Source organism: Meleagris gallopavo, unplaced genomic scaffold, assembly GCF_000146605.3.
Source record: "Meleagris gallopavo isolate NT-WF06-2002-E0010 breed Aviagen turkey brand Nicholas breeding stock unplaced genomic scaffold, Turkey_5.1 ChrUn_random_7180001880221, whole genome shotgun sequence".
In the NCBI taxonomy this organism is placed as follows: Eukaryota; Metazoa; Chordata; class Aves; order Galliformes; family Phasianidae; genus Meleagris; species Meleagris gallopavo.
This window is the reverse complement of record NW_011144469.1, coordinates 18760-32235: the sequence shown is the minus strand read 5'-3', so window position 1 is coordinate 32235 and position 13476 is coordinate 18760. Positions and strand designations below refer to the sequence as shown.

Here is a 13476-nt window from a genome sequence, read left to right as displayed (position 1 = left end):
TTTATTGCTGCAATAAATAACCCGCGGCCATAGCCGGCAGCTCCCAGCCCCAGGAGTGGGCAGGGCAGACCTTCACCAGCCCCGGGGGGGAATGGGGGGGGAGGGTTGGGGGATACTCCATGGAGACTCCAACACTTTGAGGAGGAAAGGGTGCTCCGAGGGCACAGGGGGTGCTGGTTGGGGTGGGCTGAGAGTGGACAGCATTTTTGTTCTAGATGAGGGGGAAGCCTTTCCCTGCGCTTCCAGCCCAGCTCTGGAGTGGGGATGAGGGCAGGGATGGGGCAGGAGGAGCCTCCCGTGGTGACCTCGTGTCCTTTTGCTCTGATATTTGGGGTCTGCGTGCCCTGGGCAGGAGGGGCACAAAGCAGAGGGGCCATGGAGCAGCGGGGGCTGAGCTCGGGGTCTGGGGGAAGGTTGGACCCAGCTCAGCTACTTGGTGAGCTTGACGCTCTGCTCCTGCTGGCGGATGATGTGGGCGATGGGGCTGGCGATGCCACCTATCAAGGTCCAGTACTCCTCGAAGCTGATGCGTCCATCCTTGTTCTCATCCAGGTCGCAGATCAGCTTGTCGGCCGCGCGCCTGTTCCCGGTGTCCTGTGGGTCAGAGCGAGACATTGGCACTGGGAACCCACGGGGGGTGAGATGTGTGGGGACCCTGAAGCCATCCCCGTGTCCCCCCAGCCTCACCGTCAGCATGTGGTTGAGCTCACAGCTCAGCATCTTGCGGAAATCCTTCTTGCTGATGCGCCGCGGCTTCCGGCAGCAGCAGCGGCTCGAATATTTGTCAAAGTTGTTCACCAGCACCTGGACGGCCCACTCCAGCTCCGTGCCCTCCGCCATCGCCCCACGTTCACCTGCAGGATGGAGGGAGGGTCAGGGCTGAGGCACTTGTGGGGCTTCTGCTTGGGGAAACCCATGGGGCAGCACAGAGGTAGGTGCCCGGCTCCCTACGTGACCCCAAAAAAGCATTTTTGACCCCAAGAAGGCGTTTTCCACCCCAAAGTTGAGCGCCTGGTGCCCTGTATCACCCCACATGGCACTGCTCACCCCACCTGCCCCCCAGGGCGGCCACCCCCGGCGCGTGGGACGGGGATAATTATGGCACCGCAGTGCCCGGACCGCGGCGCCCGGTTCCCAGGGCTCATTAGGTTGGAATGGGGCAGGGAGTGGCAGGAATTACCGGCCGGCCCTCCTCTTGCTTCACGGCTCGGGAACACCCCGGCGGGGCTCTCGGTTGAGGCGTCACCCAAAATAGGTCTGGGCCACACGAGCCACGGGTTCCCCAACCCTACAGTCCTACCCTGTCCGTCCGCTGTGCCCCGCGGCCACCCCACACCGGGATTCCTCTCCTATGGAGCCCCTTCCTATAGATGTGCCCAATGGATTGCTGCTGTCACGGGGTCCAGTGGCCACATCCCAGCAGGATGCACACAGGCGGGGACGGAAACGATGCCGTCCGGTCCCGGCTCCTTCCTGAGCGGGGATGGGGCTGAGCAAGGCACAGAGCAATGCTGCTTCTTGCAGTGCTGATTGGTGCCACCGCTGACCGGTGTGGGTCACGGTTGGAGCCACCTCAGGGTGGATCGGTGCCATCCCAGTGCCACCGCGCTCCAATTTCACCCCGCATTTGCACCCATCTTCCCCATTTCAGCTCCATTGCAGGGTCTGGAAGCATGTCGGGGTGCTGGCACAGGGCACGAGGTTCTCCCCGTCGTGTCTCAATGTGCTCGTGAGTGTCCCCACCCCTATGCGGGGCCATTGAAGGGCCTGGTGCTGGCAGCAGGTCTTGCTGTGATCTGCAACCCCCACTGCATCCCCATAGACCTCCACTTCTGTCCTCTGTTCATCCCAGGCTGTTGAACACCACCACGATTGCAGCAGTCCCAACCAAAGACCCCGCTGGGCCCCACTGCTCTGCTTCAACACTGATTCACAGCACCGGTCCCACCATGCAACCCCAGAGCCACAGAACATCATCCTACTGTGGGGCACAGGGACCTCATTCCATGGTGGGACGGGGGGACATCATCCCACACCGGGACATGGGGATGTTGTCCCTGCACCGGGACATGGGTGGGTGGGACAGGGCTGATCTCCTGCCTGTTCCTGCCGCCATGATGATTCCCTTCTTTCCTCTCCTCCTCCCACAGCCTCATCCCACAGCCCCACAGACCCCCTGTGCTGAGCTCCCCATCCGCCGCCCGACTCCGCACGCATGGAGCTGCCGAAGGGCTCGGGGAGGGGTTGGGGGGATTTCCACCCTGCCTGCAGCCACACGTTCCAGTGAGCATTCCCCCCGCAGCACCCATCGCTGGGCGCAGCACCTCACCCGTCCGCCCGTCCCGCTGTGTCCGTCTGTCCTCCTGTCGGCCGCGGAGCTGTGGGAGCAGTGCCGCCCGCTCGCCCTCACCTAGCGCCCATCCCATGGGCCCGAGGGCTTTAAGGAGGCTCCCGCCCCTCCCTGACGTCCCAGGGCGTTCCCAGCTCACCTGGAAGCAGCCCCGATTGCAACACACCGCAGTGGGGCCGCTGAGCCCACCCCACTGGGCCACCCCGGGGTCTCCATCCCACCCCTTCCCCGTACCGACGTGGGGAGAGCCGCTCACCCAACAGTCCTGCAGAAAATCTCCCAAAAGGTTTCAGTATCTCCACCACCGGAGCACTGCTTAGCAGCAAAGAAGGAACGAAAACCACGTGCGGAGCTCGCAGCTGGAATTAGGGAACCAAAAGTGCTCACTAAGAGGGTGCAGGATGCATGGGGGGTGGACAGCACTGCTGTCCTAGTGCGGAGTTCCCCTCTGCTGCGAGATGCTGACGCAAAGGGCCAACGAAGGGCCAACGTGGCAGCGATGGGGGGTATGGTCCGACCCAATGGAGGAAGGATCCGTGCTGCCCTTCCCCTTCCATGTGTGCACAAATGCTGAATCCCACCTACTCCCACCCCATGCGCGGGTACGGAATACCCTCTTTGTGCCACAGATAGAATGGACCATGACTCGATGCTTGGGTTTGCACCCCTTGGCTGGGTGTCACCGACTCAGAGCCTACGCCAGCACTAAGGGGCAGAGATTCTGACTTTCCTCGCCCATCCCTCTCTCCTTTCTTTTCCTCTGCCCCCATTTTTCCTCTTTTTCTCACCTAACCCACTGCACATCGCCGTTGCGTATCACCATTGGGGTGCAGATGGGTGAACACACAGCGCTGTGCATTGAATGTGGCAGGGGGACACGGACACATAACCCATCCTTTGGGGTCATTCCATCTCCATTCAGCCCGAGGGACTTTGGAAACGATCTGGTTGGGTTGGGATTCTCCGAACCCAAAGTGCTCATGGTGAAGGGCGCGCAGCCCTCCGCAGACACACGGGGACCGGCGATGCGCTGCAGGGCTGTGCCAGGAGCTCACAGCCATAATTAACCAGGCCAGCAAATTGCACCCCGCGTCGGCGCAGCGATGGCGCGGCGATCCAACGCACAGATCAGATACGGAGACACCAGAGCTGCATATTTTGGGATGCAAAGAGGAGGTCACGGCGCCGTGCAGCAGACGCCCACGTTTCTTCCTTTGCTCCGTGGGGACCTCTGCTTTTGGGGCACCGACCCCGGAAAAGTGTTGTGTGTCATCCCTGCTCCCCTCTGCCTGATCTCGGGTTGAGGAGGAGCGCAGTGCCGGTGCTGCAATCCTGTAGGGTGGGAGCCCTCCCCGGCCCCGCGGGCAGACAGCTCACTCTGAATCACAGCCCTCATTACCCCGTGCCGGGCCGATGTCACAACGCAGCCCGTATTTTTACAAGGCATCCAGGGTGTGTGCGTGGAGCCGCCGTGTAGGATCGGGGCCCATCACACGGCAGTTCCCAGACACTGCTGTCGTCCCTGAGAGCTCCTCTTCCCCTGGACCCCCACCTCAGTGTGCCCCTGCGGTGCTCCTTGGGCTCACCCGTTGCCCAGCCATGGGACTGAGCTCCTCCTGCCCCAAAGATCCTTATCAAGATGGTTCAAACCACGGGATCACCAACAGCGCATGACAGCACTGGGGTCACCAAACCCAACTCTGGGGTCCCCCTCCCACCACAGAGCACCCCACAGCCCCTTATCCCCTTTCCCCCTCCCATCACCCCAACCATTTGACACATTTCCTGTCTCTAATTAAATGCACACCACACCTCTCGGCTTAATTTCCATGTATTTATTTCCAAGGCAGGAACAATAAATAGTCATTCGTGTTGTGAAATCCACCCCAAGGTGAGAGGAGACAGAGGGCGGCCGCGGCCGAGTCGCGGTGGCGGTGTCAGGAGGAGCCCCTGGCTCCGCTTTCATCACCTTTCTCCATGTTTTGGGGTTTTTCATCCTTATTTTTATCCTCCCCAAGCACAAAGTGCACAGCAATGCAGGTGCAGAGATGGCACTCATTGGGTCCCCATCCCATCTCCATCCAACCCTATCTCACTCCATCCTCAACCCCTTCCCAACCCCATCTCAACTCCATCCTATTCCCTATCCCAACTCCATCCCATCCCAACCCCATCCCATCCCATCCTCATCCCCTTCCCAACCCCCATCCCAACCCATCCTTGCCCCTTATCCCATCCTCATCCCATCTCAACCCATCCCCATCCCATCCCCATTGCATTCCCCATCCCATCCCCATCTCAACCCCCAACCCATCCCCATCCCACCCCCATCCCATCCCCATCCATGGCCACCTGCAGGACACAGAGCTCAGTGGGAACGCCACCACATCCCAGATGGCATTTCACACAGAAATCCCATCTCCCGTCCACTGACCCCACACCTTCCCAATCCCAGAAACATCACAGCTCCCCCAGCCCAGCACATGAGCACCGTGGAGCCACACACAAACAGCTCAGGTTCTGCTGTGCCCGTGGGGTCCCCATTGTGGGAACCACAGACGTGGGCACCGCGCACCGCAGCACCACGCAGCATCCCATGCACGCTCACCCCATGCAGCCCTTTGCACACCCGCAGAGCTGTGCACACCAGCAGCATTGCATGCACGCCAGCAGCATTGCATGCACGCCAGCAGCATTGCACACGCACGGGCAGCACCCCGTGCACGTGCACAGCCCCCGTTGCACCTCGCACTCTCATGCTCTGCAGTGGGATGCGCAGCCCAGCAGCGCAGCCCCGTCCCTCCCTCTCCCTTTTTCCCATGACAGAGCAAGGCCGTCCCATTCCAGCTGTTGTTTTGTTCCATTTTTTCCTTTATTAATTTATACAAAAACGGTTGCACGTGCCGCAAGCAGCTGACATCCCGCCACCGGCCCACCCCGAGCGCAGCCATCAGAGGGGGCACGGGGACCCCACACCAGTGCAGGGACTGCGGTCACCAGGATGGGGGGGGGGAGGGCAGAAAACACCCCCAAACCACTGACGGTGCCATCGGTGCTGATCCGGAGCCCCACATCGGAGGGGTTTGGGGGAAAGGAGCAAAGTCCCTCTCACTGCGGCGCTGGGGGGCCGAAGAGCTCCTCGTGGCACGGGGCCGAAGCGGCACCTTCCCACCCCCCTGGCCCTACTTCCTCCGACAGCCCTTGGCTGCATCCCCCATCATGTCCCAGTACTCCCCAAACTCCAGTTTGGCCTCATCGGGGTCTCCCATGCACTCGATCTTCTCATCCAGGGGTCCAACGCACTGCAGAGAGGCAGAAAAACCATCAGAGCGATGACAAGAGGTGGGGTCTCCAGTCCCCCCCTCCATCCCCGAGCTGTGCCCCCACCTTCCCCAAATGGGGCAGCTTCTGCACCACCAGCTCCCGCATCTCGTTGGGGGTCAGGTACTCCTTCTGCCCTTTCACAGCGTAGCAGTGGAACTGGTTGATGACGGTTTCGATGGCACGCTCCACGTCGGTGAGCTCCTGGTTGTCCTGCAGGGTGGGGATGGGGAGGGGGTGGGTGTGAGGGAGTGAGGGGACCCCAGAAGGGAGGGGACACCCCAGAAGGGAGGGGACACCCCAGGAGGGATGTGGCAGATGTGTTAATGCTCTGTGCCACCGCCCCACACCGATGGCAATGGGCCTTCGTTACGGATACAACGGCCCTCCGCACAGATGTGAGCCCCCATACAGATGTGAGCCCCCATACAGATGTAAGCACCCCCACGCACAGATGTGGGCCCCCAGGTACCAGTGCTGACCTCTCCATAGAGACCTGACACCCTCATACAGATGCGACGCCCCTCCACTCCACTGTAGGACCCCCCGCCCCCCATCCCGCTGCATGACCCCTCCATCCAAATGTGGGACCCCCCTATAGACGTGGGGCCCCCCATATAGAACCAGATCCCCATCCACCACTCTCTGCACGATCCAATACCCACACACTGCTCCCATGACCCTTCAACCTCCCACAGGACCCCAACACGACCCCCGGTGGCCCCGTCCCCCCACCGCTCCCCGCCCCATCCCTAGGCACACACCCCCGCGTGGGGCAGGACGGGTTCTTCCTCTCTTTGCACAAGTGGCAGTGGAGCTGTGAGTCAGTGCCCATCACGGGGCCACCCATCCCCACCCTACAGGGCTGCAGACCCTAATCCCAGTGGGGGAGAGGGGGGCAGCTCCCAGACCCCACTGCTAATTAGCAGGAGCTGCATTGGAAGGGAAACGAGGGTGATTCACGGGGCGCTGCGGTTTCCCTTCGAAACACCCCGAAACCACATCAGGCGATGGGGCCATTAGGGAGAACCCAGTCATCTTGTGAGCCCCCACCCCCCACCGAGGCCTCCGCAGGTGCAGAGCACCCAGTGCCCCCCCAAGGGTGCAGGTGGGCACATGCTCATGTCCGAGGGGCACAGGGGACACTCTCCCATCCTCAGAAAGGCTGCACGGGGCTCCAGAGCCCCAAACTTTCCCAGCACTGTCTCTCCAAATCTGAGGAATATCTCCAAATCTGAACCCATCCCAGGGGGAAACCCCAAATCCAAACTCATCCAGGGGGGGTCGCACAGCTCAGAGCACCCCAAGCTCCAAGGGGTGGGGACAAGACTGTCCCCCCAACTACACCCCACAGCTCCCAGCCCTCCCAGTGCCGGCGTCGCCCGCAGACCTTGCGCTTCTTGCGGCAGTTGCACTGGCCCATGCTGCTCCTCCTGTGGGGTCTGCAGTCCCTCTGCTCGGGGGGGTCTTGGGGCGCTGCCGGGGGGGAGAGAGTCGCGATCAGCGTCGGCTTTGGGGGAGCGTTCCCCTCCTTCGGAGTCGGGGCGAGGAAGACGCCCTGGGATGCGCCGAGCTGCCGGGACACGGTCCCGGGGGTGGAGCGTCCCTGCAAGTCGTGGCAAAGCCGAGCGTGGGAGGGGGGGGGGAGGTGGGTGGACCCCTGGGAATGGGGAACCCCCCCTCCCCAGCTTGGGCCGAGCCACTTACCTGCTGCGAGGGCTGTCCCGGCTGTGCGCGCGCTGCGCTGTTGCGGGGTTTTATACCAGGGAGGTGTGAGTGGGAGCTCCCAGCACGGTGTGGTGCAAGGAGGTTCATTTGGGAGCCTGGCCTCCAGCCAGCGTGGGGCTGGGAAACGCCTCCTGCGTGGCCACACCGAGCGCTCCCCATCCAGCATGGCCATGCAGCACCGCGTGGGAACGGGCACCGGGTAGCAGGCACCACGCACCAGGTACCATGCTACGGGCACCAGGTACCAGGCACCACGCACCAGGTACCATGCACCATGCACTGGGTACCATGCTGTGGGCACCAGATACCATGCACCATGCACCAGGTAGCATGCACCATGCACCAGGTACCATGCTTTGGGCACCATGCACCAGGTACCATGCTGTGGGCACCATGCACCATGCACCAGGTAGCATGCACCATGCACCAGGTACCATGCACCATGCACCAAGTACCATGCACCATGCACCAGGTAGCATGCTTTGGGCACAGGTCCCATGCACCATGCACCAGGTACCATGCACCATGCACCATGCACCAGGTAGCATGCTTTGAGCACCAGGTACCATGCACCATGCACCAGTTACCATGCATTGAGCATTGGGTACCATGCACTGAGCACCAGGTAGCACCATGCACTGGGTCGCATCCCCAGGTGACCCCGCAGAGGTGGCCTGGAGGTGGCTGCTGCCCACAGCATCACAGCTGAGCCCTGCAGTGCCATGGGTGCATCCTGCTGCTCTGTGGGACCCCGTTGTTGTGTACATGGGGTGCAGGTGGGACCCCGCAATCCAAATCAGCACAAAGGCAGTTTGGAGATGGCAGGATCTGGTCAAGAAATGTATGGATGTGGCACTGAGGGACACAGCTGGTGGGCATGGCAGGGATGGGTTGGCGGTTGGATCGGATGATCTTGGAGGTCTTTTCCAACCTTAGTGGTTCTGTGACTCTGTGGTGTGGGACCACGGGGCTGCTTGCATCGGGGGGCTCCACAAAGAACAGCAGCGATGTCCAGGCCCATGAAAACTTCTTTATTTTGCTTCATGAGTGTCCCCCCACCCCATCACTTCTTCCTCTCCTCCCTCTCCCTCCACAGGGCCCGGACCAACTCGCCCATCAGTCGCCAGAACTCTTCAAACGTCAGCTCCTGGTTGGTGCTCACATCCAGCATCCACATCTGCTCCGCCAGGGAGGGGACATCCTAAAGGGAGGACATGGGGACAGATGGCCACCACTACCAGGGGACACCTCTGTCCCCATATGGGGATCACATGAGGGACAGCACCACAGCCCAGACAGAGGAAACAGGAGGGGCGGATGGACAGATGAATGCTGTCAGTCCCCCCCAGCACAGAAGCACACAGCCCCTCCACCCTGCAGCACCTCAGCCCTTTCTGGACACTTTCACTTTTGCTTTTCCGTTCACACAGATCCCCAGACACAGGGAACAGCCCCACAGCTCAGAGTACCCCACGGAGACCAGGACCCCCACCGCCACCCCCAGCCCTCCGCAGCCCATCTTCACCTTCATCACATTGGGCAGCTGCAGCCATAGCAGCTCCTGGAACGCGGTGGCTGTCATTGTCCCGATTCGACCCTCCTTCCTCGTGTGGGAGATGAACACGGTGACGATGGTCTCGATGGCCATCTCCACTGGGGTCAGCTCAGCTGCAGCCATGGGGGCTGCGGGGAGAGAAGCGTCCTGGGGGACCCCCACCATTCCCAGCATAGGGTGCAGCGAGTTTGAGTGGCCTCAGCCCTGCAAAAGCGGGGGCTGCCCTTCCACACCGCAGGGATGAAGACCCCCCCACAGCCATCATGTGCCACGGGGGAGTGCAGATGACACCCAGAACGGGACGGTGGCACCACGGGGCCCCATGGCTGCTGCCAGAGGGTGGGAATGGGGTGGTGATCCCACTTACCTCACTTAACTGCAGCCCCCTGCGGGGTCTTATAGTGGCGGATTGCAGCGCGTGGTCCCTCACCCCTGTGCAGGGCTTCCCGTTGGGTTTCCCGTTGCAGACACCGCCTGGCAGCAGCTTCCTGTCCCCTCCCCACACAGCAGCAGCGCTCCATGCACAGCCAGCACCGTGCAGTGGGGACATGGGATGGGTTATGGGACGAACCACGGGGTCCCAGGGCACATTCACTGCACTTAGCCACCCAGATCGTTGTAGGGTGCAAGGTGTGTGCCCCCTCCCCCCTGCGCTTCCCAGGCTCTGTTTCGCTATGGGAATGGGGACACGTATGGGATGGGAATGCTGACCCCTTTGTCCCCTTCATCCCATAACACTACGGTTTGTCCCAGCTGCAGAGCTGGAGCTGGGATCACCCTTCTCCAAGTGAGAGTTGTGACTCACCGCCAGCTGACATCACCCCTATTAATAGTGGGCTTTGTGAAAATTAATTAATCCAAATTAATTAGGAGGTTGGAACTGCCCGAGCGCTCCTCTGTAATCGTGGCGTACGGCAGCCCCAGCACGGCTCCGCTGTGGCACAGCCATTCCCACGGAGCCCTGAGCCGTCCCCATGGCTCAGCACTGGTGGCACGGGATGGAGGGGACACAGGGACCCTCCCCAGCAGCAGCACAGCAGCATCCTCTTAACTGCTGTCCACCCTTGGTCCCTACCAGAGCAGAGGTTTCTGGGGGGTCCCCAAGGCCAGGTGACACCGAGTGTGACAGTGAGCAAGGACGGGGCAAGCACCCCCACCGCTGCTGTGCATGGATGCAGGGACGTCCCTCGGGGACCCCACAGCCACCCATTTTGGGGACCCGGAGCAGGGTGCAGGGCAGTGTCACCAACCCTGACGCACTCTTTCCACCCATCCATGGGGACAGGGTGACTCCAGCAGCGGGCAGCCCATCCCCACCCTCACACCCATCACACCAGCTCACGGGGCAGGAATTGCCTTCCTGCACTCCATCCGGTCCGTCCCCATCCCGGGGTGACAGGGGGACGGGGACAGCCCTTCCGCTGAGCCCCACGTCAGGGGACCGAGATGGGAAACCGCTGGGGTGAGTCAGGCTCGGAAGGGACGGGGACAAATTGGGGGTGAGTCAGCGCCCCAAAGCCAGGCGGGCCGTGACTCGTCACCCCTGGAATTCGGGGTGCCAGGATGGGGTGAGGAGGGAGCGGATGCTGCATGGCCCCAGAAAGGGACACGTGGGGAGTGGTGGCCTCAGGGCCCCCAACGCTATCAGGACGAGTGAGCATCGCAGGGACTGCAGGTCCTGGGGTGAAAGCTTGGGGTCAGATGTGGGGTCGGTGCCCACCACCACATCCTGGTGCTGTCCCAACCTGTCCTGCTCCACCAGAGAGGGTCATTGCGGGCTGTGACACCGTCCCAAACTCATCGCCCACCCCATCCATTGAGGTGACAAGGCCACCAGACCACGTGCCACCACCATGTCCCCAACCACGGCACAGCGCACACCCAGCAGCTTCTCCTCTCCCAGACTCCAGGGATGGAAAAGCCTCTTCCAAGCTCCGGCGATGGATCGGAGAGACAAGATCAAGCCCAGCCCCGGCACCAGCAACTGGAGCAACTGGTTTAGCTGGGTCAAAGTGGAGCACGGGAGTCGCAGAGGCTGAAACCTGTTCCAGGCTGTGTGTAAACCTCCTGGCACGTCCCTCGCTGCTCCCAGTTTGGTAAGAGCTGTTCCGGGGAGCTGCCAGTGCGGACAGGCCAGGTGGCACCGCTGCGGTCCCATTCCTTGGACAGACCCCCTCCGATGTGATTTTGGGTTCGTGGCTCCAGCCCATCCCACCATTCAGGGAACACCCGAGCATTCCTTGCTCTCAGGAAGGTTTGGGGTTTGATAAAAAGTGGGGCAGAGCCCAACTGAGCTCGGCGCAGCGATGGGAGCTGTACGGCCATCACCCATCACCCACCCGTACCAAAGGCTGCAGGGTTATTTTTACACCCAGGGCAATCCTGCAGCAGCTGTGCAGGCGATGCAGTGCCAGGGCCAGGCAGTCCCGGAAGGGGCGGCCGCATTCTGCCCACTGCTGAGACAGGGACGGAGGTGCCACCGCCGCCAACCCCCCCACACCGACACTGCCACGTAAGTGACACCGGGGTCTGCTCCCCACCTTGGGCTGCGCACAGCCTTCCCCCAATGCCCTGAGCTCTGCTCCTGCCCCGTGCTGGCTGCTGGGTCCTAATGGAAAAAAGGAGCGTGTCCTGGAGTGACGCAGTGCCTGTGCTTTCCCCCAGGACCACCCTCTCCATCCACCCCTCCAGTGCATCCACACAGTTCCATCTGAATTCCTCACCTCCATCCAGACCTCCTCTGTAGCCACCCAAGCTATTCCAGGTGCAGAGCTCCCAGAATCCTGCAATTCACCCCAAATCCAACCCTCCCACCCCTCCGTTCTGCATTCCCAGGACAGGTTCAGGACCCCCACGGGATCAGGGTGGTACAGTTGGGGGGATGTTGGCTCGGGGGATCCCCGCGCTGCAGCATTTCTCAACCACAGGGACAGGAAGTGCGGAAAGTGGAAACGGAGGGAGTAGGATATAATTAGCCCCAAATTAGGGTTGGAATCTGGGATAAAGAGTCCGGCACCACCCAGCTCTTGTGAAAACACCACAGCCCAGCACCCAGCAGCCCCCTGCATCGGGGACGGCCCTGGCTGCCCTGGTTTGGGGGCTCAGCACCACTCTGGGGAAGGAGGGAGGACATCCAGGGATGGGGAGGAGCAGCGGGCACGGCCGGGTGGCGCGGATGCTGGGTGGTAACGAGAGCCAGGATTATCAGCACGGCCAGGAATCTGGTTTCTTTAGCCATAGCGTTGCTGAGGCAACCTTCAGGCAGGGATTGTGGGGCTTTTTTAATGGGACAAGGGCCTTTCTGTGAGCAGGGAGCAGGGGGACCGCGCTGCGTCACCCGATAGCCCCCGCCAGTTCCCCCCGCCGGCACCGAGGACACCGGATACCCGCACACATCAGCCACCAAGGAGGGATGGGGCCGGATCCATCCCACACCACAGCGCTGACAGATGGGGGATGCCCAACGGGTCACACTTGGGGTCACGGTTTGACCCAGAGCCGGCTCACCCCGTCCCCAGCATCCCACTGCTGCTCATCCCAAGGGGCCGCAGAGGTGGCAAAAAGGGATGTGTGTGAGGTTACGGGGAGACACAGAGCACCCCAAAGCGCCCTGTAAGCACTGCAAGGGCTGGAAGTGCTCCTCCAGGTGTGGGGTGAGCAGCGGGGCCAGAGGGGTGTCCTCACATCCCAACCCCAGTGAAGGCAGCGCGGGGCGTCCCAACGGTGCCAGCCCGGCTGTCCAGCCCTGGTATCGGATCCTCCCGGAGGGAGGGGGCCTGGAGCTTATTTAACATCCCTGGGCAGCCCAGCCCAGCACTTGGCACGGCGGGGAGCTCAGGTGAGCGCCGGGTGACGGATGGACCACGGGTACCCACCGTGGTTTGACACCATCGAGGGGGTTCGCAGCAGCAGCACCCCATTAAAAAAGGGGGGGAGAGGGGAGCGGGGCACCCCACAGCCTCGCTGATGGCGTTCTGCGTGGCACTTCGTTGGGGGATGCAGGGTGGGCAGTGCTTGCAGGATGGGACTGGGGGGAGAACTGCGATCCAAGGCTGGCCCTGTAACACAGCGGGTGCCTCCCGCAGCCGGAGCCATGGCATCGCAGCTGGAAGGGGCCATGGAGACGCTCATCAACGTCTTCCACCACTACTCGGGCAAAGAGGGGGATAAGTACAAGCTGAGCAAGAAGGAGCTGAAGGAGCTGCTGCAGAGCGAGCTGGGCTGCTTCCTGGAGGTAGGAGCCGCGTTGGGGGACACAGGAGGCGTCCCAGCGGGCTGCCAGCCCCCAGGGCTCACCCCTGTCACCCCCCCCACCCAGACCCAGAAGGACACGGGGGCTGTGGAGAAGATCATGCAGGATCTGGACGAGAACGGCGACGGGGAGGTGGACTTCCAGGAGTACGTGGTTCTGGTGGCTGCCCTCACCGTGGCCTGCAACACTTTCTTCTGGGAGAACGCCTGAGCCGGGCTCCAGCCCCACAGCACCCAACCACGGCACCCCCAAAAGCAGAGCCCCCTCCCC

At 62.1% G+C, this 13476-nt stretch overlaps 4 protein-coding genes across 10 annotated transcripts; 1 reads left to right on the top strand and 3 right to left on the bottom strand.

Moving 5' to 3' along the window:
* Positions 1-6: 6 nt before the first annotated feature.
* S100A16 (S100 calcium binding protein A16) lies at positions 7-2734 on the bottom strand. 4 transcript variants are annotated; one of them, XM_010727299.3, is made up of 3 exons: positions 2607-2734; positions 688-854; positions 7-594 (listed from the first exon to the last, which is right to left on the bottom strand). In XM_010727299.3, exons 2-3 carry the CDS (start codon positions 838-840, stop codon positions 430-432), a joined length of 318 nt encoding a protein of 105 aa, XP_010725601.1. In that variant the 5' UTR covers positions 841-854; positions 2607-2734; the 3' UTR covers positions 7-429. The 4 variants fall into 4 exon arrangements, with proteins under 4 accessions (XP_010725601.1, XP_010725600.1, XP_010725602.1 ...); XM_010727298.3 differs by lacking the exon at positions 2607-2734 and adding an exon at positions 2330-2488; XM_010727300.3 differs by lacking the exon at positions 2607-2734 and adding an exon at positions 1301-1398.
* Positions 2735-5190: 2456 nt separating this feature from the next.
* Positions 5191-7794, bottom strand: LOC100550012. The gene is made up of 4 exons (XM_010727297.3): positions 7379-7794; positions 7062-7147; positions 5738-5884; positions 5191-5652 (listed from the first exon to the last, which is right to left on the bottom strand). Exons 1-4 carry the CDS (start codon positions 7764-7766, stop codon positions 5533-5535), a joined length of 741 nt encoding a protein of 246 aa, XP_010725599.1. The 5' UTR covers positions 7767-7794; the 3' UTR covers positions 5191-5532.
* Positions 7795-8409: 615 nt separating this feature from the next.
* S100A13 (S100 calcium binding protein A13) lies at positions 8410-9519 on the bottom strand. Of its 3 annotated transcripts, none has more exons than XM_010727293.3 (3): positions 9322-9519; positions 8925-9101; positions 8410-8600 (listed from the first exon to the last, which is right to left on the bottom strand). In XM_010727293.3, exons 1-3 carry the CDS (start codon positions 9502-9504, stop codon positions 8463-8465), a joined length of 498 nt encoding a protein of 165 aa, XP_010725595.3. In that variant the 5' UTR covers positions 9505-9519; the 3' UTR covers positions 8410-8462. The 3 variants fall into 3 exon arrangements, with proteins under 3 accessions (XP_010725595.3, XP_010725597.1, XP_010725596.1); XM_010727295.3 differs by having other exon boundaries at positions 8925-9082; positions 9322-9447; XM_010727294.3 differs by having other exon boundaries at positions 8925-9158; positions 9322-9438.
* A 1836-nt stretch (positions 9520-11355) lies between these two features.
* On the top strand, positions 11356-13476 carry S100A1 (S100 calcium binding protein A1). 2 transcript variants are annotated; one of them, XM_010727292.2, is made up of 4 exons: positions 11356-11466; positions 11619-11718; positions 13040-13188; positions 13273-13470. In XM_010727292.2, the coding sequence occupies exons 3-4, from the start codon at positions 13048-13050 to the stop codon at positions 13414-13416; spliced, it is 285 nt and encodes a 94-aa protein (XP_010725594.1). In that variant the 5' UTR covers positions 11356-11466; positions 11619-11718; positions 13040-13047; the 3' UTR covers positions 13417-13470. The 2 variants fall into 2 exon arrangements, with proteins under 2 accessions (XP_010725594.1, XP_003203301.2); XM_003203253.3 differs by lacking the exon at positions 11619-11718 and having other exon boundaries at positions 11357-11466; positions 13273-13476.